Source organism: Falco cherrug, chromosome 2 (genome assembly GCF_023634085.1).
Source record: "Falco cherrug isolate bFalChe1 chromosome 2, bFalChe1.pri, whole genome shotgun sequence".
NCBI classification, from domain to species: domain Eukaryota; kingdom Metazoa; phylum Chordata; class Aves; order Falconiformes; family Falconidae; genus Falco; species Falco cherrug.
Window position 1 is genome coordinate 63118052 of NC_073698.1, and position 25783 is coordinate 63143834.

The following is a 25783-nucleotide window of genomic DNA, read 5'->3' on the forward strand; positions in this document are numbered from 1 at the left end:
AGACGAGTCCAATGGAAGAACAGCTTTCCTCTGATGAAGGGACTGTCACCATCCCCCGTCACGATACCTTCTGGCATCACAGGAGATTTTATACAGAGCAAGGCAAGCAGCAGAGAAAGTTTATCTTTGTCTCTCAGAAGCCCTTTCAAACTAGCACAAAAAATCTAATGCATTAAATGTTTTTGCTAAATGGCTGATTTGTACGGTATGTGGTGGCCTCTGCATGCGTGGTGTGAGCAGACTAGCCTAGTGAGCCTAGTTACCAAGGAAACAGGTTTTAAACTTGAAACATAGGTAGTCAGGTTGACAAAGAGATCTTACACTTTTTTGGAACGTTTCTCTCTTCTGAGGAGAGAATGTGGAAGCTGGATTTCAAAATCCTCCTCCCTGTGGTCACGGGGCTGCTGGAAAATGCTGTCGCATTGTTGACCCTGACTTGTTGGTCTGGCAGAAGAGGCAACAGAATATGTAACAAAAGATCATTACACTGCATCGCCTAATGCTTTACCTTACAGAAAGCAAATGGGGGTTTTAATTAGACAATGACTTCCTTTCTTTGAAGGAGCCAATCAATCACAGTTTTTCTGTCCTGAAATGAGGATTATTTTTTTTTTTTTTTAACATAAATCTTTTAAGCCTCGGTGCTATGGCTTTATAGGAAGAGGAAATTGATCTCAGCCGTTCCCCAACAGAGTTGTACTGAACATAAAGTGTCTTTCTTCCAGAATATATTCATTAGTTCCTTTTTTCAACTTGTCCTTGAACACATTTGATTAAATGATTAAAATAATTCCATCCCAAAATGACAGTTTGTAGGACAAACTTAATTAAGCTCTGGGATTGAGGAATGGAAAATCGTGTCCTACGCTTCTTGCTTTGTATGAGCTCCTATACTTAAATAACCACATGAGGGCCATTGTAAGCCCCTGCAATATGTCGGGCATCTGGCCTCCCTGAATTCTCTGCACCTGATGCCCAGGCAGTGACAGGTTACTGCTGCACTGCCCCAGCCACCGGTCCCTTCCCTTCCCCCTGCCTGCACTGTGAGCAGGGTCACTTGTTAGCATCTCCTCATTCCACAGCTCCCCACCCCTGCTGCCCCCCCCCAAATATGCAAACTGGCCATGCAGAGCTTGAAAAATCATTTGGTGCATGTAACAAAAAGGAAAGGAATTCTACTAATTTCGTTGTCATCTCATCATTTTAAAATACAGAAAAAAGTTACACCTTCTGCAGGATAGTGCAGTGAAAGTTGTGAAATTATTACTTTCTCACCACTTTGTTTTATCAGCCTGTCTACAGCGTCAAAAACCTGAATTTGATTGCTCTGCTAAAATAGCACCACCGCTTTTGGCAGCAGTGTAATATTAACACACACTGAGATCTTCAGCATTGTTTCTTTTACATTTCTCAGGTTATCTTATGCTGGCAGTTTAGAAATACAGGGCTTCATTTGCTAACGTTCACACTGCTTCTAGTCCTTTTGTGAGGCCATTGGTGCTAGCAGTGGAGGATATATCACATAAAAACACTCTTCTAAACAAGGCTTGAGAAAACATTACAGTGGGCTTAGTATGATGCTCAGTCATAACTAAGCAATTCTATTGACTTCAGTGGGGCTGCATAAAAATAACTGCTAGTAAAACTTGGCTCAGGAACTTTAAAAAAAAAAAAAAAAGAAAAGAAAGAAGAAAAGAAATTCTTTAACCACAAACAATATGTGGCTCATTTTGCAAACAATTACTTAACTCACCAGTATATCGATGATAAAAACAAACCTCCCCCATTCCCCAGCCAACAAAAAAATAAAAAGGACTAGGAAAGCAAAATTGCCTGCGCAGGGTAAATGACACACAAATAAGCTAGAATAGGAAAAACATATTAATGAATCTTCTTTTAAGAGGTAAACAAAATGCTGGCTTCTTGCCAAGGAGGCATGCATCGAAATCAAGCAGGGGATCCCAGAAAGCACAGCAAAGCAGCGGATAAAGCCTCTTTAGTGCTGTAAACGAGGCAGGCACAATCTGAGAGATGGCTGCCCCACGCACACAGGCACACAGAGCGGAGGGGCGAGAGGTCTGCCACGCTGCAGGGAAGCTGTGTGTGCAGCCCGGCCGGGGGGCTCTCGGGGGCTGCTTTCCTTCCAGCAGCTGCCTTTGAGGAAGGCACTAAAATACCTCAAGGGTCCCGCTCTTGCCTTCTCGGTGAGGAGAATGCAATGGCAAAAGAATCAGCCGAGTTTTGTGACGTTCCCCACTGGTCTGACTGAGTGGGAGCAGTTTGGGCAGAGCCCGGCAGATGATGTGTCCATCCCATTAGCTCTCCCCGTCCCAGTGGCCAGAAAGGTCAGCATCCACGTCTACACTGCCTCTGTGCCCACCACCATACAGGCTATGGTGTTTCCTGTACAGTGATGCACGCTGCTCCGTGCTTAGCTGGAAGTTTTTATTTCTTCCCTTGAAAGGCTCCTGAAAAACCTTGAAATACAAAAGGAAATATGAAAAGTTTCACTTTTCCTCCAGCCAGTCATCTTCCAGAGCTACCTTGCTGATTAATGCAGTGAGACAGGGGTTCAGAAAGAGCTTTGCAGAGCCCTCACCCTCACCGCGCCTCAGTCACACGGGTTAATGTGACCACTGAAATGGATGCACCGAGAGAGGTGCACAGCCAGCGGTTCAGGCACTGAGGCAGGAAGGTGAAGTCGTGGCTGATGAAAGTTGGAGGCCCATTTGAAATTTCTGTTTTCAATCAGGGGACAATTGATTTTTGCCTTGTGGATCTTCTGTCCTAGAGGAAGAATAAAATAGTCACCTGCTCATTAGCAAAACAAAGCAAACAGACAAACATCCCCCAAATACATGTCAATCGATACACTGACATCTGTCAAGCTATATTTGAATGTACACAAAACGTGAAATTTCTTGTGTAGTAACAAGCATGACTAGGCCTTTATCACGGTATCCACTGATAAAAACAGTGCTGCTTCTGCAGAAGAGGAGAACCAGAGCATTTTGCTGAATAGCATGGGAGAACTTCACCCACAGAGCAATGATGCACCTGACACACCAAGAAGGTGTATCGCTGCCTTACACATCAAGTTGAGGATGATCACAGCGTAAAATAACAGAACTATTGGAGCTTATAATTTGTCATGGGACAGGCAGTTCAATGGCTGAAGAGTGTACAGACAAGTCCAAACATAAATGAGGTTCCCCTGACCATGACCCCCGGATGCTTTCTCATAATCTGCATGTCTGTAAACAAAGAGCAAAGATCACAGATACAACCCAGCAATGCAGTTCTCCAGGTGCATCACATAACAAGTGTGCTTGTAAACAAACACTTGTACAAACAAAAGATCAGGTTTCCGATATGAAAATTATGCTGGCTTGAATTTCTTTGCAGTACCACTTTTCTGGTTTTGAAGGCATTGGACTACAGCTGCTCAATTAGAAGTCTGATTTTCTTTATTCCTTTAGAACAGAAAAATCCCAGGGTACGTTACCTTCTGAGAAATGCAGACAAATTCAACAAAGTAATGAAATGTTTATATTGTCCAAGTATTTCCTGTGAAATAGTAAAATCATTATTTGATTAAAATAATATAGAATCCAGCACTGGGATATTAATCACGCTGTACCAAAGGCAGAGAAGGAAAATATTATTCCTCTTTTGTTGTCTGTTACTAAGAAAAGATTCTACTCAAAGTGAAACACTTCAATATTTGTTCTTTAGATAAATAAGATTAAATTTTAACCTTTACTCTTCTGAAACCCTTAGAGAAACATTCGCTTATCTTCAGCTGAAATTAATATTGGATTGCTTTATTGATCCATTGGCCAAAGGCACAGACTAGCCATGAAAATTCCTTTCTGCTTGTATTGACACATTGAACAGGAACAAAAAAAAAGGCATTTAAAAGCAGTTTAGCCTTGAGAAAATGGGCAGTCATTGTGAGGTTTGGCATTCTAAAAAAAACCCACATTCTTCCTGTACCCCACTTAAGAATCAAGGTATTTCTATGGAACAGCTTGATAAGACATGATAAGTAACTGGCTATAATTACATTTTTTTGAGGGACCGCTTAAAGGCAATCTTATATCCCAACACGGAAAAGCCTTCCAAGGACATAAGGTTTAAAAAACCAAAATATCAAAAATGTATAAACAACCTCTCAAACGACTCTGAGTCAGAGCTTCCATTCCAGTAAATCACCATGAATGCAACAGTGACATGTTCCTAATCTGTGGCCACCGAGACCAGGGCCCCAGGGTTTATCTGTGTGCAACAGCTTGTGATATTTAGACTGCAAATTGGCAGCAGTGAAAGGGCGATTGGTGGGTATGTTGTAGGTGACCTGGGTGACCCTACTAAGGGTGAGTTCGGTGTGAACTGACTCCCCAGTCTCTGTGTTTATACCCTGATCCCATGGCAAGTGCGAGATAATCTGGAGTAATCACTGCTCCATAGGGAAGAGGTAACCACCTCACCATTACCTCTGGGTCAGATTAAGTAAAATGATAGATAATAGTGATGTAGCTGCTGTATCACTTATTCCTCCCTTATCTCCATAGCTTGTTTAAGCATACACACATTTACATGAACCATGACAGCTTCACCTAGGTTTATCACACAGCTGTAGTAATGGCATAGTACACCATAACACACCGCTCTGCCTTCAGCGGGACAGTTCCTCTCCTGATACGAGGAAAGCATTGGTGTCTCCTGGTACGAAATTATACTGCCCACAAGTGTCAGAGAAGTTGATCACCGTGTTGCTTTGGTTTTTTGGATTCATCATGTTGAAGCAGTTTCATCTGCGGTCAGATAAGAGCACTCAAGCAAATGAACTGAGTTTTAACTGACAGTAACTAGTCTCACCAGTTCTTTTCTCTTCAGCATCTGCATCTAAATCAGGTCAATTGCCAGTAAAGGGATGACGTTACAGAAATTATCATTATTTTTTTCCAAGAGTAACTGTCCTGTCAAATAGGGTCGTAATGTACCATAGCACCATAAATTTAGACTATGCTTTCCTTGGAGACTTCATAGGGGGTACCTGGGAGACCTCTCCACAGTCATTCAGTGTATAAATTTGTCCAAAAAGCCATTATGCCTGGGTGAAAGAAAACTTTTTAAAGGAATTAGGAGCATATATTAACTCTACTGTTTTAAGGTCAGACTTCTCACACAAAAATATTCTAGTGGAGATGTAGCAAATTCATCCCTTCATAGACAGGTTTCATCATTGTAACCAAAATTTTGACTTAAGGGTACACTTCAGTTCCCTTTTTTTGGGAAAATCTAAGTCATATCACAAGATCTAAGCTTGGAACCTTTTGCTTGGGCAAAAATTCCACATTGGAGTTTGTCTGAGGTAGAATGGTAGGCCTGGATGTTCACCTCTGCAGTACAGCTTGCTTACACTAATGAATGAACAGGGAAGTAATAACTGCATTGCTGGGTACACCCACATTTTCAGACAGGATTCTTAATGAGAAAGGAAACTATTTTTAGGAGCAGCAACAGAAATTTCAAAGGTTCAGACAGAATAATACATTAATGTTTAATTCCTGTCAAATGTGGGAGTTCAGTTCAACTGGTCCATCTGCAACACGCATGCTTCCAAGTCAGAGAGTCCTGTTCCTTTATTTAGACCTTCCTTGCATTCGTTATTAATGGATGTTTCAAGGTGTGTCTAATTCCACCTTCTGCTTCCTCCCTTTACAATATTTAAACAAAGCCTGATGTTTATATCCTGTTCCTTCTGTAAGAGCAAGTATTTTGGCACTAGTGTTCCTCACCTTCTAGACATACCTTCTACATTCAGTTTAGCACTTACTGATGCATTTTTATGATTATTTTCATTATGTGTATATGTATATTATATGTATATGTGTGTATATATATATGAATATTATATGCTCACTTTAAGCAGAGGGGAAAAGAGAAGATGTAAAGAGGCCCTGTAAAGAAATACTGAGGATCAAGCAGACTTTTCAAAAACTTTTGGCAGCCACACATTCAACACATGACACAACTTTGCTTAACAATATGAAAAAAATTGCGATGCCATGGCTCATACAAAGCAATGTTATGTGTCGAATCTATCCTACAGGCCAGTTTCCCCATTCCTAGTTTGAACATTGAAAAACATATATTTAGTCTGATATATAGATTGGACACACCACAATAATAAACAAATAAACAAAAAAACCCAACCTGGGGATCTGGTGACATGTTGGTGACATTTTCTGTCCCTATTACTTTGGTAGGCCACCGAAATACTTCAAAGAAGTCCTTTTTTAAGAAGTCACTCCCACTAAATGGCACAAATTGTACCCTTAAATAAGGATTATCTACCATAAGTTGTAAGTTAAATATTTGGGGCTCCTAAAAAGCAAAACCTCCATTCATTAAATATAATCTCTCCTTGCAGATCCTATCAGAGACTCTGGAAAAGCCAGGTGCAAGTCAGGTGAGTCTTGCAGTGCATCTCGATGTCTCTGCAAGAGCTGGCTGAAGTTCCTCAAGGTGGAAAAGCCATGTGGGAACAACTGAAGCAGCAGTAATGTACTGAAAGATTTGGTAGGTGGTTTGCCTCCCACAGAGCATGAAGGCTTACACCTCCGGCCCAGTCTGTTCCTTTGCACTCTTCAGCAACGGCTCTCCCAAGAGCAGACTCCAAGCTGCATTTCCACACTCAGAATACTCACAGATGGGTTCAGAATTAGCATAGCAAAGACCTGAAGACTTTCTTCTTCCCATCTTCTTTGAGAACAGAAAGCAGGTTGAATGGTAGGAATAGGTGTTGAAGGAAGCAACTTGCTTGTCCCTTGTTTATTATTTAAAGGCTACTGAAAGATGCTTTTATTGTGGTCTCCGGGGCCACTCCAAACTAGAGAATTTGGGAATGCTTCGATGCTCCAGGGCACAGGTAAGTGCTCACAGTAAACTCATTCCATGCTGGGGTGACACCTAGATATGTATCACCCCTTCCCTGACCTCTGTACCACAAAAAGTAAACAAAGGTTCCCAAGGAGGCTGGAAGGCAGTTGAGGTCCTTAAGAAGTAGCCACTGGACAAGGACTTCAGAGCACCACTCAGGTCAGTGCAAATGTTGCTCTGGAAGCAGCCTACGTCAAACCAAACTGTGCTGTGGGTGGGCTGGGTATCCAAAGCTTTCCTAAAGCTCTGATTACCAGAAATTGAACCCATCAGAGAATCATTTGACACTGGATTTCCAGAGGTCTTATCAAACACATTCTTCTTCTGCGGGATTGTAAGGTACCACTCACATATCCTGTTGAAAGCAGAAAAGAAGATACTTTTGGAGAGCTGTATTTCCCCAAAGCAATTTCAAAGACTAAAGCAATTGCTCTTTCTCTTCAAGGATGTAGGCACCATAATATCCACAATGTTCCATTTTGTTTCCCCTAGCAAAACCTGCAGCTAAGATGGTCAAGACAGATGAGAGAAGGAACGGGATGTTCTGTCTTGGGCAGTACATAAATTGTCTGTGATTTACGTCCACATTCTGTGGCTTATGTGGACACTCCAACAGCCACAGGATGATCCTACTCCAGCAACAGACAGAACTGCTCTTTTCCATTCAAGCCACTTTCAGAGAAAGAACTTGAGCTTGCCACAATGAGCGAGGTTTTGTCCTTTTAAGACAAAGCTGTATGAGTATGGTCCTTCAACCGTCTCCAAAACATAATGTAATCATGAAAGCAGCACCCCACTCAGTGGTAGACATGGCCAGGAAAATGTAACATATGTGTCCCAAGACAGGATTTCACTCCAAATTACTTCAAATGTGGTATGTATAGAGATCACGTCCCTTCCTGCACCAGCAGGCCTTGCATGTGAGCAACAAAGACATGTCACTTCGACACTCCTCAGCTTATGCAAAAGAGATCTCAGCAAGACCCTGCTGTGAAATGGACGTCAAGCTTCTTATGAACCTGCTGTTGTCATCCCCTGCCCCGCATCACTACAATCCCCATCATGAGTCAGTGACCCTCACGCACATCATTTACTTGGGCACAAGGAACACTGAAAAAGGGTCATTTGCACAGGTGTAAAGGACATTCCTACTGCCCAGGAGCAGACCATGCTGTCTATGGCTGCCCCCCGGAGCTCCTGCCAGCAGATGAAGACACCTACGCAGAGCATTATGTTCCTGTTCACTTTGTAACAGTGTGACTATACAGCATGTATAGGTCAAATCCATTCCCACTAAACAGACTACCAGAAGGACTGCCAGTCTTCCACTCACTTTTAGAACTGGAATTAAAAATTAAGACCAAATTCTGTTCCTAGTTATTTCCTCAAGTGTACAAGCTTCACCTTCCCAATACTGATCATTTTACTCTTAAACAAAATTAAAATTATTTCATAGTTTTTCAGAAGCGTTATATGCTCAGTAAAAGCAGGTAAGTATGTGCACAACAGTAAGATTTATTCAGAGCAAGTGTGTTTCCATTTAAAAGAGAGAATAAACTGATTTTATTTAAACAACCAGAAAAACCACCCCACCCCCAGAGAAAAAAGGCACACAAATACTTTACTCCTTTCATAAATAATGTATTTTATTGCATATGGCTATTAAGGAGAGCATCCATGATCAATACAGACTAAATACAATACACTACTCTAGTTCCATTTATTCTGGTCTCCAGCAGCATCACATTTATCCTTATATACAGCGTGTACATTGGAAGACACAGCAAGATAAGTTAAGTCTCTTGTCATATCACAATAGCAAGAAATATATTTAACATCTTGATATCCAGAAACAATACGTACCCAAAAAGAAAACACTGCTTAATAACTGTTAAGGTTATATAGCAAAAAATATTTTAAATTTAAGGTAAGTCAGGCAAAATGTACAAAGACCCAATATACATTGTGAAGTTTTAGCAAACATAACATTTATACATTTTGGTTCCATTCTGTAAACTAAATTAAGAATGTAAGTATTGCATATGCCTTTGTGAAATATACAGGATAGAGAAGAATTTACTATATTGTCAAGTTTTTGTTTTGAAGTTGATGTATGCATTTTAACCATTTGTTTTAGTGGCGTGATTTCTTAATTGGTAGAAGGCTACTTCAAAATAGAAGTTCAAAGCATCGAATTCAGCAGGTACCACACTCAGTGCTGGGGGGGGGGGGGGGGGGGGGGGGAAGTTCAGACAGAAAATATCAAAAGTATTTGTTTTTTTAGTTCCAGACTTGAACAAGCAGCATTTTAGAATGTCTTAGAACCGTTTATAGCATTATTATCTAAAAAAAACCCCTCAGATAGATCAGATATTTAAACTAATTTTAGATCTAATATTGTATCAACCTATGCATTGCTGTGATTTAAGACCCCAAAAGTTACACTGAAAAATAAAGTGTGTCATGGGGTAGGGAAGGAATTAGTTTACATTCATCTTTGTCTTGTAATACAATCCTCAGTTCTAAAAATTCAGCATGTAAGCAGGAAGACTGCATTGCCATTCACTACATTTGTAAGACATTGACTTTCGTCTTCCTCAGAAAAAAAAAAATCCCAAAAGATAATGCATTGTTAACAGTGAAGTACAGGTTCCACCTAGCACAATGATTTAAAAAAAAAAAAAAAAAAAAGGAAAAAACGCCTCATGTAATTCATAACTTACTAATACGTACATGTCTATCAGAGCAGGCACTGGGGAGGTACCCTTACAATGTATACGAACTCTTCAACAAATTTACCAAAGGAGAAACAAGGTGGCATGACATTCTGCTAGTCTGGTGAAACAGTTGTATGTGATGTTTGTGACGGTAGCCACCACATCACTCAGATTTTCAGGCTACTGGAAATGTGATGCACAGGTAGCCTTGAAAAGAACTCAGGATAAATGACTGCAATGGTTCTTCTTCCCTGTAATAATGCCTGCAGCTACAATGGTGCTTTCTGGGTAAAAGGCAAATATCAGGACTTTCTAGATGGCAAGATAATACTGTGTTAATATTAGCGCTTGAATCTGCCCGATACCCATTATCATCCCTGCATTCCTAGCATGCCTACGTGGATTTTTGGTTACAAGAAACGCAGCTAAGAACAGGGTTAGCTGACAAAAGTGAGCTTGTAAATAGGAGAAAAGGCTTTTGCAATCTGAAGTACCTATATAAACACCTACATAGAGAGGATTAAACAAGTGTGTCAAAGGTACAGAGAGATACCCCCAATATAGTTTGATGTTTTTAACTTACGTTGCTTCAGTTACACATTTTATATTTTTTAAATACTCTGAATCCTTTGTCCAAGTCCGATTCACAGAGTTTCATCTCATTTTAGACTTTTCAGTGCCCTGGTTAGGCTTTGTCTGAGAAGTAAACCCTGCGGCTAGTGATTCACAACCCAGCAGCAGCAGCTGTACGCGTTGCAAGTTCAGTAAGGCTGAGGACCGTTCTTGAGAGACTCAGCATAGAGAAAAAGGAGGTCCTGTTGTACACCAACACCACAAATCTGGCTTTACTTTGAACTGAGGTAGTACTGTGGTAGGCTTGAACTTATGCCAGTAAATACCAGATCTTACTGCTTCAGCAGGTGTTACAGAATCCCCTAATATGCCAAAGAATAAATACAGTTTGTCACTGAAGAAAAAGGGAATGAAGGCATTGGCCGTTAGTTAAAGAGGCCGGCAGAAAAGTTCCTACGATCTAAAGAGCATCTCCAACTTCTGTTGAAACAGCAGCAAAATGATACCGTAGATGCCATGAATAGGTAATGAGTTAGGCAGGTTGCTTTCCCTTCCTCCCAGGTTTGTTGCATGGTTTAGTCCACAACAGTTAAGTAACTGTCAGGACAAATAATATCAACAACAACAAAAAGTAAACCTTAAGCAGCTTCAGTTACAAAAACAAACAAAAAAAAACCCCAACAAAAAACCTAAACCAAACAAACAAAAAGGTATATGCCGAGCAGCTTCTTTGAATGTTGTACGCTGTTGTTTGAGGTCATGGTGAGAAAACTAACTCCTTCACTCTGAAAAGAAACAAATGAAAGAAAGTCAATAAAATCTGTGAAAAAAAATCGTATCTATGACTTTAAACAACACAAAAATACCATAGGGAGATTTTTCAGAATGGGTTTTCATGGAAAAAAAAACCCCCACAACCCACAACAAAGCTATGCAATAACTGCTTTTATATTTGTATACATCATAAGGTACTGCAGAGGCAATAAAGGGAGTACTCCCCAACCCAATACCCCCTCCTTTATTTAGAACTTTTCATCTGTGGCTCTTCAGACCAGCAAACCATGGGAGACAGAACCAGTTAGAAAACCTGACACAAAATTCCCCCCAGTTCAAGTTGTAACCATCACTGTTTGCATCAGTGGAAAGGGAAAAGGGTGGCAGAAAGTAGATACGAACTCAACTGTTTTTTTGGTTGTGGTTTTTTTTTTTTTTTTTCTCCAGTCAGCTGGGTGTTATCAAAAGCTGTGCATTTCCAGACATTAAAAACAAGTTTCTTGAGTCTACGTTGTCTTTAGGGAAAGAGTCTTCCAAAACCGTAAGCAAAGTATAGAAAGAACCATGTTCGAATTGAGTTATTTGATTTACAAAGCTGCTTTACACACTCAAGGTGAATTATGCAGTAAACCAGAAACTGACGACAAAGTAACCCATCCTATTTTAAAGAATGCAGCTGACTCCTTTTGTGGTTTTTTTCACTGCAAAGAATTAATGGATAGTAGGTGCCACAATCATAAAGGGACATCATTATATTGATTAACTTACAACATTAAGATGATTTGTTCACATGGTCATTAAAAAAAAATATCAAAATTTCCTTAGTATGTTGCTTATTATCACAAACAGGAAAAATCTATGCAATATTTGGAAAGCAGCAATGCACAAACAGTAGTGAGTAAAACACCAAGACTGTACACTTTACATGACAGAACATTAACACCCCATTTCAAAAGGTGCCGTCTAAGTGGTAAATCTTAATACGTCAGGCTGCAACATTACATCCATGAGTGCTATTAATAGCCTAATTCATTCAATAGTTTACAGTGATTTTTTTGTTCTATGTTGTTGTCTCCAAGTTTACAAGCTAGATGAAAAATTTAGTTTGAATATGTATTACACAAGTTTTCCTGAAAAATGAAGTTATTTTGGAACACTTTGGGAACTAATGTTGATACGTAGAAAAGTCAATAAAGGACATAACTCATTAATTTTGCCTGTATTGATACAAGTCAGTATTTCTGTACATTTTTAATTCCTTTGGGACTAAAAAGCCAAAATAAATTGTATATGAAACCTGGATGTCAAAGTATACATAGTGGATGTCTGTGCAAGTTTCAATCCATACAAGCCTCTGATAAACCAGTACAAAGGCTTTTCCTTCAAGTCTACACAAAAACAAAGGTTGACATATCTTGGCATATATGTGAGAATTGCTAAATTGCTATTGAATCTCTCAGAGCTAAGGTTTACTTAAGGATTAGTCCTGCTGGAGTCAATCGGAGCCACTATATGATCAGCTACTTAGGATATTACTTTGGATTTTATTTCATGACACAGCTTGAGATTAATTAATAGCTTGCCAAGACCAAAAGGAGAGCAACTCATTGCCCCCACCCATTGCCATTTATTTGTTGCCACTTTTTTGATCGGAAACTAAAGCCAAATCAACCAATTCAACCTTCAAAACTAGAGCTTTTGTAGCAGGATGGATGGCTCTCAGAAGGGTATAGAGATCCCTCACTGGAGGAAGAGCCGCCTAACAAACCACTTTGTTCCGACTTTCATTCAGGAAAGCAGGACAAATGCATCACGCAGGCAAACAAGTGAGTGTTTAACGATACATGCCAACTCTGTTTTATTGCCTTCCTCCTCCTAACAGAAACCAACCTGACAACTAAGTTTAGGTTCCCAAAAGTGGCTATGATAGTGAAAGCCAAATAAAAGTTACAAAGCCAAACAAAAAACATTCGTTCCAATAGGTAAATCAGAGGAAGATATTTTTGTACATGCAAAAACACAAAAAAGTGTGCTTCCAGAAGTATGTCAGCCTAGGGCGGTCATCAGGGAGGATTATTAGCAATTGAGTAAACCTGCCGTTGTTCTTACGGCACAACAGGTACTTTCCAGCCAGAATTAAACTGGAGCAGGCGAAGTGGCTGATGCTTCAAAGCACTTCCAGACTTGGTTCATAGGGTTTTGTAGGTGGACAACGGGACTGTGAGCACAAGCCTAAGAGCCTATGATGCAATAACCATGTCATCCAATGAGTCTATAATGCTGACCTATAACAAAAAACTAACCCAAACAGAGTCTTCAATCATGAAACAACTTCCTCTGACTTCAGAAGAAGCTTTGAATCAAGAAAGAAAAACTAACAATGTTACCACTTGATCCACACAACAGCAATGTCAGCTTCAGAGGAAGCTTACTTGCAAGAAGTTGCAAGTTGCATGCTGAAGTGAAAAAAAATAAATTACATCAGTATCAGTGTTGATTTTTACTTGAGTGATTAGTATCTTTTACTTAGCCTCAGGTCAATATTCCACTTACACAGCAAGTCACATCAGCATACATTGTCTTTACCCAGGAACTAAACAAAATTCCTACAGGGCATGAATTTATTCTTCGGTAACTTCATTCCCCATGGACGTACACAAATCCAAATTCAAAGTCCAGCACTATGTCAATGCTGAAGTTTCCTCTTGGGTTTGGGCTTTATTAAGGAAAGTATTCATGATCACTGTTGAGTTTCCAAAACTACTTAAAAGTCATTTGATTCCACCAGTGCTTCTTGGGGAATAAATCAGATAATAAACACACACACAAATTGCTAGGAGACTACCAAATACTCAAAGACTTGTTAAATACACTGTGAAGAGAATACAATGGTTAGTCAATTAAAGATGATCTACTCTGCTTATTAATTTTCAAAGTCAGTAAGCAATGAATAAAAATTTTCTTAATTCCTAAAAATAATTCTCATCTACTAACAAGCACGCAAACAGCTATTCATGTGGCTCATGGCAAAACACGTTGCTGGTTTTTCATAACCAGTAAATTTATTCCACTGGCAGCACGACTGCCAGAGCAGATCAGGCATCAGGCACAGAAGCCCAGCTCCGCCACGGGCTTCTGCCCTGACTGCAGGCAAATCGCTTGGTGGCTTTGTCCCTTTGTTTCCCCTCCCCATGCTGCCTGCCAAATCGATTCAGGCTCTGATCCCACTAACTAACTTTTCCTGGAAGAGCAATCCTATTGATACAACTGAATCTAGAGGTTAACACCACATACGTCTGTGGGCATCGGGCCAGGCCATTAGACAGCACAGCCCAAGGAACTGAATCCCACCCACAGGGAGATGTCTTCAGCCCCCCTGACACTGAGGAAGCGGTGCATGGCCCTGGGTGAGGCAGCTGGCTGGTCAGAAAAGGCTGGTGTGTGTCCCCCCAGCAAGCTGCAGTGCCCTCCCTACCCTCCAGCACCTTGCACTGTACCCAGCCGGGTGCCCCGCAGGAGGTGGGCTCACGGGCACCAGCACGGCTTGTAGCCTTGCACCTCCGCACCACCTTCCCTGCACCCAGACCTGTCAGCATCAGCCAGCGAGCACAGCAGGGAGGTGAGCTGCAGAGGCTGAGGGTGGGGATGGACAGCCTGGATCCCGATGGAGATGAAGCCGTGCTGGCCTGGCACCGATGGCGAGGGCAGACGGTCTGAACCACAGTCCCTGAGGGCTTCCTTATGGGAGGAGTTGTATGATGCATGCACACACATTGTAAGGTCACAAATTTGGTCAAGCACCCCAATGAGAATGCAGCCTGCCTGCTCCCTGGGATGCTACCAGAGAGGTGCACATTAGGAGCCAAATCCTGACCTGGCTCTGACTCTCATTAAGTAATTTAATGAACACTATACTTAATATTAAGTACATAGGTAAACCTGCTAAAGATAACAGAATAACTCATGTGCGGAGCTATGGCTCTTCACAAGTAATTCCAGGGAATCTGAGCTCCACTCAGTGGGACTGTTCATACCAAATAAAGGCAAGTTTGGCCATCGTCATAGGAAAAGGTTTCAATCAGAGCTTAAACATTTGCCTCACAAGCACTTCGCAGGAAAACATAGTGTGATCTAGCAGTTTACAAAGCTCATGAATAATATCCATCCAAAGTAAAATGTTTCCACATTTCAGAGGAAAAACAAGTCAAACCATGAAATGAAAAAAACACGTTGTTATTTTTTTTTTAAACAAACCATGGTTGATCATAATTGGAGACATGCTGCCCCAAGTAACTACGCTCTTTTGGTATGTTATTCCACTAAGAAACAGTACATGATGTTATTTAGATATGTCTCTGTTGTTGTATGAATTTAGAAAAGCAAGCATTGGGTCAACATAAATTCTTCATGACCGGTAATTACAAAAAAAAATAATATAAAAATCACTGAATTTCTTTAAAGTAGGGATTTTGCAGCCAGTTATTTGTATTACAAGGAGCTTTATAGTACTTTTAACTCTTGTGTCAAATAGTTAAAAATCATAACATCTTGAATTGTGTTAAGATAATCATGGGGAAAGATACTATCTTCTAAAGTGGGAAACACAGCACTAGATTATCTGGAAAAAGATGATGCATGTCAGCACCTGCAAGTACTTCTTATTTTTTTCGCCTGGCATATGCACAAAAGGCTAAAATGTTCATCTGCTGGCATGGCCCCACAACTTATGAGTGTCAACTTTTATCCAAATGTACTAAAAATCAAAGTAATCTGTATTTGACACCATATATTTACATGACTAACACTTATTTTACCTGCAATCTTACACTAGAGTTTAGAGCACATGAGTCTACAGTAGAAGTACAGATGATGATGAGGGTTATGCTTAGGTGGTTTCAGAATTTGATATAATTTGTGTTTCGTATCATTTTGTTAAGGTTCTTATACTTTTTGTAGTATGAATAACTAAATTTAAAACATAATCATGTGGAAAATAAAGGATTAAACTTACGAATGTCATTATAATGAATTTATAGCTGAAGCGCTGGTCCAGCAATACATTTGCCATATCAATTATAGTAAAAATAAGCACTTCAAATTTAAAATTAAGAAACTAGACATGCTCATTTTTCCAGGATTAATTTAATATAGTTGCTATTGTATCTCTTAATTTCAGAGCTACAGCCACTGTGTACTATTAAACAAGTTTGTATAGATGTGATTTAATCCCATGATTGGGGATAAAATAAGATCAGTAAAAAAATCTCAGCATAGTACTATCTGAAATGTGTTCAATTATCCTCTCCCTTCCAGTTTGCGTATAAAATCATTTAAAAATATTACATGAAATTAAACAAAATCAAGCTGCTTTCTCCAAGCAAAAAAAAAAAAAAAAGCTAGGAAAAAAATGTTTAGTCCTTTTGGCCTTCCACTGGGAATTTGTAAGAGGGACAGAAACACACATACAGAAGCAGATGTGGAAACTATAGAAAATTTGCCACTGAAAAGATTAGTCCATGGCAGCCATCCAAAGAGCCACTCAACAGTTCACATGCACAGGATTTAACCATCACGGAACAAGAAGTCATGCTCTCAGCTGATGACCATTTGCATGCAACTGGAATTGCCCCCCACCTTACAACCATCACGCCATTCCTTTATCAGTGCAGATTCAAAACCCAACACTGCAAACATGGTCTCAGGTGGTTGGCTTGATTTTCACAGCTCCTTCCACCACACCAACAAGAGCACACAGCTCTTCCCAGGTACAGACCCAGACAGCAATGCACAAAGTCCAGCGACACCACTTTGCATACAAAACGAGGCTGGAAGTTTCTTAAGAGAGAGAATTTTTGCAAAACAACATGCTCACCTTACAAGTGCTGAAGAGCGAGGGAGGAAGGAATTAGTGACTAATACACCAAACTACCTACCAACCCCATCTTTGGAGACACAACAAAAACAACTGAATTAGCACGTCTGCCCTGACAGCATACACCAGGCAATACTCAGCCAGCCTCTGCCATTCCCAATGTATACCTCCACATCTCTAACCTATTCAGCCTAGAAGGTGCTAGTCATTCTAGCTCCTTATAGTCAAGGAGAAGAAACTGGCACTTTGAAGCAACAATTCTCCTCCCCTATTTCATATTAGGATCAGATGAATAAGAGTTATGAAAGATCTCCAGGTCTGTGAGGTATATGACTTGGTATTCATTTTAGGAGCAGAGACCATATCCTTTTACACACCTTTACAATTGCTGGGAAGTTTGCTCAGCTGGAATGTCAAAGGCCTGTTCCTCTTCTAACATGTATCAGTAGTCATTAACGAGGGCAACAAGGTCTGACAAGAAGAGCTCTTTTAAGTAGAGCTTGATATTCTCAAGCTGAGTGGACCCATTTCAGGCAGGGAATGGCAGCAGGGGTAGGGGGGATCTAAAATATAATTAGACTTCTGGTTAGATCCACAAGCAAGAACCTGACTGCCCTTCTACATATCAATGGCCAATACCAAAGTCCAACAGCTTATTCTCAGCCACTACTTGCCTCCATCCACATGCCTGAACACACAGTGTTAAGAGTGCTTTCAAAAAGCTTAAAAGCACACTTTTTCTCTCTCTCACTTGGGAGAAAAAGCAATCTTTTCCAGTGATTAAACTGAAGAATTATTCATATTAAAAGTTTAAATATTCATGGGAACAGGGATAAGGGCTCATGTAAGTTGTGGAAGTCATGTTCACTCTCCCTTTCCATTACAGTGAATATCTAATTATTCCATGAAAAAAGCTTCAGTAAAGAAATTAAAAAGCCCTCTGCCAAAGAATATGTGGCTGAGATGTGCTCGGGATGGGAAGGTGGAGGCAGGACTGAGATTTTTTTTCTTCAGTCAGAAAGGTACCGGACACTGGTCAGTCCTGGGTGAGTGCTCTAGCCACATAAATATTGTGGCAGGGGAACAGAAACACTTCATCCAGGCACTCTTTGAAAGACTGATCCCTGCCTTCATCGCTGGATAGTTTAGGCAGCTAATATCAAAAGAAGTTTCATATTTACAAAGCCTTCATGGAGACTGGAGCATTCCTCCATCCTACAGGGATACATTAATCTTCCAGAGCGCAGCATGTTTGAAAACACAAGGCCTTCCTCAACTTTCACAGGTTTTGTAAACTGACTTTCAGACTGCTTACCAAGGAGACTGACACACCCCTGGCATTACATACATTAATTAATGCATCTAACCTGACATCTAAATGCACTGAATGGCAACATGCTCATTAGGCTGGCTGCTGCAGCTTTTGGACTTTCAAGTTAGGAGGTATGTCCACAGAGATGTTTCTTCTCACAGAAGAAATCCATGGGGAGTGAGGGCAGAGAAGAAAGCAGGGAAGAGCTAAGAGGAACAACCCAGCATGCACAGGAGGGCAATCTTGTCACTACTGCTTTCTCTTGTCACACCCTCACTTAAAACTCTGAGCATCTTGTAGTAGGATAGACAAAGATTTTAAAGGATGCTTTTCAATCTCTATCGATGCCTTTCTAGAAACCTTTTGTGTTCTCAGTGTTATCAGTGTGAATCAGTCAGCAGGAGGAGTGAGGGAAAGACGAAGCTAGGCAAGAGGTTGCAGACTTCACGTTCCATGATGAAAAGACATCACCACCCCCTAACCTCCACAAAATCATTCAGTGAAATGAGAAAAACAGCACAGAACAGCAGCACTGAAGCAGGCTGAAGAATCCTCTGATCCTCTTTCTCTGACACTGGGCCAAAAGCAGCTGCTTAAGCAAGACTATAAAAACCAAGACAAGCATGTGGAAATACTGTCCCAAATTCTCATCTAGCTTCTAATGATTTACCTATCAAGGACCTCCTGCATTTCACTTTCCTTCATGGAAACCTTTAGTACCCTATAGCCTGCAGTTTACACCTGAACTGCAAGAAGATGATTTCCTTCTGCTTGTTCTGAACTTGCCACAGGTTAGTTTCATGCCTCCATTAAAGCTGAAGTCTTACTTCCCATGAGTCCATATATCATCACAAGTTGTCCTTCCTTTATACATCGAGACAGGCAGCAACAGGAACTGCAGTTCCCCCATACGGATGTTTCCCATCTACAACCTGAGAGCACAATGGAAAGGCTCAAAAAAACGGTGCCCAAGCATTTCTATACAACCCTGCAAAACTGAGAAGAAAAGCCCCATACAGCTGGCCAACGTTTTCTGCAGAATTCCTGGGAGAAGAAAGACTATGCTATACGTTAACCTGCAAAGTGTTCTAACACTTTGATGGGAAATCAGCTGCACCGTGTATGTGGACTATGGTAGAGGGAAGGAAAACAAATTCTGTGTGAGAAAAGAGAAAAGTATTCACAGATGTACAGTGTTTCTCAACATAGGTAACTACTTTATTTTGGCCATTTACTTAATGTCTGCTCTTTAGGACAAGACATTATTCTTTTTACATAATTTCCTAATAGGTCCCAATATTTGACAAAGATAGCTCCTACAATTGATTTTCATTTTAACCAAACCTTTCTCAGTAGGTTTACACAAAGATTTCCACCCCACCCACCCACCCATTTTTTGGTTTTTAGGTTTGCTTCATCCAGATTTAAAGAGTATTTTTTCATGAGACCAGGTCTGGACCCCTTTCTTACATTGAAAGAAGAATGACCTGATGTATTTTAGGCAATATTGCTTAGAAAATGTAACAAGTTTACTTTCTCAATTTTGTATCTTTTGAAGTGTCATTACTGAGTCATTAAACAACTACATATTTCACTTCAGCTACTGTTGCATATATTATTACCCCTGATCTTTTAAAATTATGTCTTCGAGTTCGGAGTTGTTACTACAGCACCACAAAACAGGTTAAGCCCTCAACATTTTTGCTTTATTCATTCTATTTAAACAGGAATTCAAGCTTCTATATACAAATGTATGGAGAAAAAAAAAAATTATGTGAATAAAGCCAGAGTCTCCTTATTTTAAAGGCTGCTTTTTGTTCTGTAAACTTTTGGGGGGTTATATTGCTGTTGTTAGAAACCTCTGTTAATGGAGTCTATAGTTCCAGGCACTGCACATGCATATAGGCACAATATACTTTTCTACTAACCACAGAAAATTAACTGAATAGAATTGTGATTATGACTTATCAAATGTATTGTTCCTGTTAGCAACACATAAAAGAACTAAAAAAACCCAAGCACTCCAGAAAAGTGCTTGGAAACAAGCTTGCAAAAAGAATTTGGAAGACTGAATTTATGAGACAAAGCCATTACACCACCACCTTGTGAGAAAGCAAATTTCCTCATACTACCAGACCACTGACAAAACTTTCATGGTGAGTGGGAGCCGGCACCAAAGCACAGCCTTACTAATTCATCACATGTTAGGGACACAGCTCCCAGCTGCTGCTCAAGCTCTAACCAGCATGTTTTCCTCCAAGCAGAGCAAGCTGTTCCTCATTGCATCACCGCTGAGCACCTTCCTTCGCTTCATTTGTGACACACCTTGGTACTGACTCTGCTTGGGATACCCAGCCACCAGCAGTCCCAGGTTCAGTATGCTGTCCCAGACATACTACACAAAGATGAGAAACTACCTATTCTTTGTGAGTAACTTACTTTTTTAAGCCTTAAAAAAAAATATTTCCGCAGGAACATTATTTCTGACTTGACTCTGAATTACAAGTTTAGCTTATCGCTGGTCAAAAACATTTACAGATTTATTTCTGCTCATTACAGTATTACAGCTGGTATTTCATAATCATCTGTGCGTCTTGCTGTATTCAGCTATACTCCTTACCCCTGGGGCATCTGTTAAATGTAATTTATGTAACACAAAATGAAAATACATTAATTCAGTCTTAGAAATAGATTTAGGAAGAGAGGAGACAGTCACAATTTAAGATAACCAGAAGTGATGATGGCTACACCTGAAACGAGGCAAGTAGGCTAGACCAACAGCCCTGAAGTCCTGAGCTGTAAGCAAGATTATTATGGGAAGCCACCAGGGAACCCACTGCAGGGCTCAGGGGCTCCCTCCCTGCCTGAGGCTGGGTTTCCCCCCTAGATGAGTATCAGGGGACAGGATGGGGGTTGGAAGATGATGCAAATCTAAACCTTTTTCTGTCACTTCCCATGCAGTCAGAAGTTGACTGAGGAGTCCATGCCGTGAACCCAGGGCCTGGAAAATGTCCTGGTCCCACAATTCAGACATGGGATTTGGGAGACAGATCCTGCCCAGAACCGAAAGAGTTGAGTTTAAGCAAATGCTTTACAGTACCTCCACAGAGAATGATCAAAACGTCTTACCCTTTTCTCAGGTGCACAATGGGGCTATGATAATCTCTCCAGATAATGTTTATGAAAGTACTCCTAGGCAGCTTGTTAACGACCACGAGCTGAACCCTCATCAACTTCCTTGGGACTGTAGGCTTGCAACCCACAGCTAAGCTAGGCACATTGGATGCTGTCTGAATGCCAGATTCACAAATCTAGCAAGGTGCCCTGTCCCTGTTGATTTCAACACCTTCGTCTGCTTGAGCCTTAGTAATTACCAGTCCGCAGCAATCCAGTAAGTCCCCTTGAAAACAGCCACTCTTCCTCTAACACAATCCCCCAGCAGACAGTTCCTATTATTCCTTCAATAAACAAACCAACACCCACCCTAGTAATCAAAGCAAAACTAAGTCTCAAAAAATTTGTATATTTCTTATTTACAGATGGGATCGTATTCTCCCTTGCATCAAATGCATTTCTGAGAAGTGCTAGAAAAACAAAATAAAAACCATTTTAATGTTGCATTTTTAAAACCAACAGAGGCACCTGTAATTTCCTTCTCTGAATTTCATCTTGAGATGAATTAGCTTTTCTTTCTGAAGCTGATGTGGACTGTATTGCATACAGAAGCTAGTATTCTGTTAGGACATGAAAGGAGAGGATGTGTTTTTGTCACATGGGCATCATAAATAGCATCTGCATATCACTCCTGGAGGCTAACTAGTGCTCTGTTGGGAAGCAGAGGCAAAAGGCTTAGTAGACTGTTTAGAAAAGTAATTTTGGTGGTTAAAATTTATCTTCCGAGACACCAGTTTCAAAACTCAAAGCTGATCATAAAATAACTTGTGATAGCAGAAAGCATATACAGTAATTACCGTCTCTGTTTTATTCATATTTTACTTTCTTTCTCAAGCAAGAAACACAGATTGTACTGAATGAATGAGATCGTTCCCAACTCCACTGGATGTGTCTTGAATCCTCCACATCTAATAGCTTACTGCAGAAATAAAGTGAAGTCCACCTTCAATAGCTCTGCAAGACCAAACAGATGCTAAAGCTCCACTTTTTAAAAAGGCAGCTAAAGAAGGTGAATGCAAAATGCCAAATTTTACCTACCCTAAGGAACAAGAGTACCTGAGACATGCAGTAAATCTCATCTCAGAAAACAGCGCTTATTTCACTGTTTTTCAGCCAAGACCTACAGTACAAAATGTTACCCCCCAAAGTCTTTGTTAAAACATGAGAAATACTACGCTGTCAGACCACAGTGTGTTTTCACAGAACTTTTTCAATGTGCTCATTTTTTCACTTTCTCAAAACTTCAGTTTAAAAAAAATACAAAAAAATTAGTATCATTTAAATACACTATTGCTAACTCCAGAGCAAGATGCACTTTTTTCCTGAAATTACAAGGGCTCTCAGTAAATATTTACACAAACAGAGCTGTACTCTACTGTTTCACCAGTTCCATTTTTATCTCCTCCCAAGTGCTTTCACACAGGTGTCTTTTTTTTGTTTTATGGCTCCCCTGTTTTTTTGGCCAGTAAACATTTTTATAAGCAACCAAAGACACTTAATTTTCTTGAAGAGGCTCACTGGTACCTCATAACATTTTTGAAAAATACTTTTTACTTATAGCAATATATCTGACCACACGACTATATAAATGACACTGTCATAGTTTTGAAATTGTATTATATTGCTGGGACTGTTTCTATAAAACAGATTAAACCCCATCTTTGTCACTTAAGATGGGATACTTAAGAGTTTGGCTCTAGTCCCACAATGTTTAGCAAAGAATTCCCCTAGACTTCAGGGAGGCTTTCCAGTACATAAAGACCTGCATGTATCTTCTCCTACTGCCAGCATCCCAGCTCTTTAAAGCTGCTTAGGACATGTCAAATAGGTGTGATGAACACTTCGGGACATCATATTAAGGAACTATAGTTTCCTGCAGGATACCACGCAGTGAGTGAGACTTTGTAAAGCTAAAAAGCTGTTCTAGAAGGATGCTCTGTGAAGAAAAGGAAAGATCACAGACAACGCACATGAAGAAATACTTTGCAAAAGTATTTCCCCCAAGATGTCTGTGCCTTTAGAGCCCAAGTTTGCTTCCAGATGCTAAGGCCCTGATACCACTGCATATTTCACATACTGTGATTGACCAGGAAATACATTGAAAAGTGTTCAGCCAACAGTGCAGCAGCTGCATAGCTAAAGAAAACACAAATCCCTTTTAATTTCACATTTACCGAACAAGTACAATACATCATCAACTAACTAGAGCACAGCCCAGGTCAGGCAGGAATACTTAGCTACGCCAGCTGATCCACATACAAATATCAGCCTCATTTCAAGTCCTTCTGCTTAAAATAGACACCACACAGCAATTTTGATCTCACAAGCCTCAGACCTCTGGAAGGTAGATGTTCCATTTACACCAAGCATATAGGCTCCTTCTATAGTCAGGGAAGACAGGTTTGTGCTGATCTCCTAAGTCTGGCCTTGATCAGCCTCTTCAATACTTACAAGGTACCTGTAACCTTCCAGTGACTACTTAAGGAAGCCAGAACCTTATTTTACAAGGACTGTTTTGGTAGGCTCCTACTCAGGTGCGAATGAGGTGTCTACAGACTGCGCCAAACCTCTCACTTCTATGTAAAGTGCATGAACACTGACTAGATGAAAAAACCCACCATATATGTGGAAATCTAAAACAGGAATATGGACCCTTGGGACATACTGGGAACACTTGAGCTGGACTCTGCAACACAGAAGGCATTAAGCGGAACTCAGAACACCTGCATTAAGTTCCCTATGATTCTAAAGTCCTGTGGTCATCCCGTGGTTTAAATGAAAATATTTCTGCCTTTTAATTATGCTTTTGTCATCAGACTAAAACAGGAGCCCAGCACAGGCAAATTCCAAAAAACCTGTTAGGAAAAACATGGATAAGTGGCCTTCTCTGGAATATCCTTCCTCAGCTTGCAAATAATCCCATCCTGTCTGCTAAACAATCCTACTGAAACTTTTCTGCAGCAATTATAAGACGCCTGTTTACAAGGAGGAAAAGCCAACCAACCAAGCTGGGGGCCTAACAAAGGGCACAACAATTTTGAGCACCTTCCACTTTGATGCCTCAGCATCTCCAATTGTTGTTAAAAAAAATCTCTTAAGTTAAAAAAAAAAGACAACAACCAGATTCAATTTCTGTTTGAGACAAGAGACCACAGATACACTTTCCTATACAGCAGGAATAACACTTGAGCAAAATCACTTCACCATTTCCATCAAACACATGTAAAAACTCTGAACAGGCTGTAAATGACTGGTTCCTCCACATCACAGCTTTCCAAATTGTAGTCCATGGACTACTTTATACTGTATCAGAGGTCCTTATTTCCAGTAGCTATTTTTAAAGTACATTGAAAAAATTAATTGAAGTAATTAATTATTACTGTTCCAGAAAGATATTCTGTGGTCACCAATGGCCCAAAAAGGGACTTCAGACAATCCATGAGAAAGAAGAGAAATGGTTCCAAGCCTCCCTATTAATCTCTCATCACTGCTATGAAAAATCTTGAAAACCTCTGTCAAATTAAAAGTTACTACAGCAGCAGCAGAGAATTTTAAGAAAGGTGCCACCATGTACACAAAGACACATACTAAGAAAAAAAAAAAACAACCCTGCAGTAGCATCTGATCCAATGAAGAAACAGAATTTCAGACTGGAGACACAGATGGCAATGCTCTTCATTCCAACAGTTAGAGCCATAGCCTCACTATGCTATATCCTGTACCAATATGGGTACCACTTATTTCCAGTGGTTTTCCAAAAGTAAATCACAGAATTTGGATGAGTGTTTCCTGCTCCCAGATTAAATGACAATTACCCAATATAATTATTTTTAGCATGGTGCTCTTTTTAACCAATGAGACCACAGGCTTTTATGTATCAAATACACTTTATTCCCTTCTTCCAGATAAAAATTTGCTTTGTTTGTATCTGATGCAAATAATGAGTTACGGCATTCTCAGACATACCAAAATGTGAAACATTTCTTTAACTACAGAAGCAAAATGAAGATCATTTGCAGGTACACACACACAAAAACACAGCCCAACTAATGAGTAACATAGAGACACTTCACAGCCCAATAAAAAATGGGTTTACATGATAAAAAAGATTGCAGAGAAGTTTAACATACAGTTCAAGTAAAAGACTTATTTGTCTACTGTTTTGCCATCTTCAGCAGAACTTAACAGAATTTTGCCGCCATAGTGGAAAGAAGAAGAGTTGGCTGTTCAGGTGGCCCTTTACAAAATATATGGGAAAAAGCCTCAAGACGACAAGTGGAAAATCAGATAAAGGGGCTGGGATCTAAAGCAAACTAATAGGAAATGCTAAGAATACCTTCAGAGTTCAGATACCTGACTAAGGACAAGATGTATATGCTTCAATCCGCTTGCGGTGGAGAGTCTAAAGTTAAC

The 25783-nt window shown here is 40.2% G+C and overlaps 1 protein-coding gene across 1 annotated transcript in view; it reads right to left on the minus strand.

Moving 5' to 3' along the window:
- Positions 1 to 8649: 8649 nt before the first annotated feature.
- The window catches only part of IRS2 (insulin receptor substrate 2), a 31772-nt gene continuing 14638 nt past the window's right edge, over positions 8650 to 25783 (minus strand). The window contains exon 2 of the mRNA XM_027808732.2: positions 8650 to 11023. Coding sequence (XP_027664533.2) covers positions 11019 to 11023 — 5 coding nt within the window. The 3' untranslated portion in view covers positions 8650 to 11018. The remainder of the gene's footprint in view (positions 11024 to 25783) is intronic.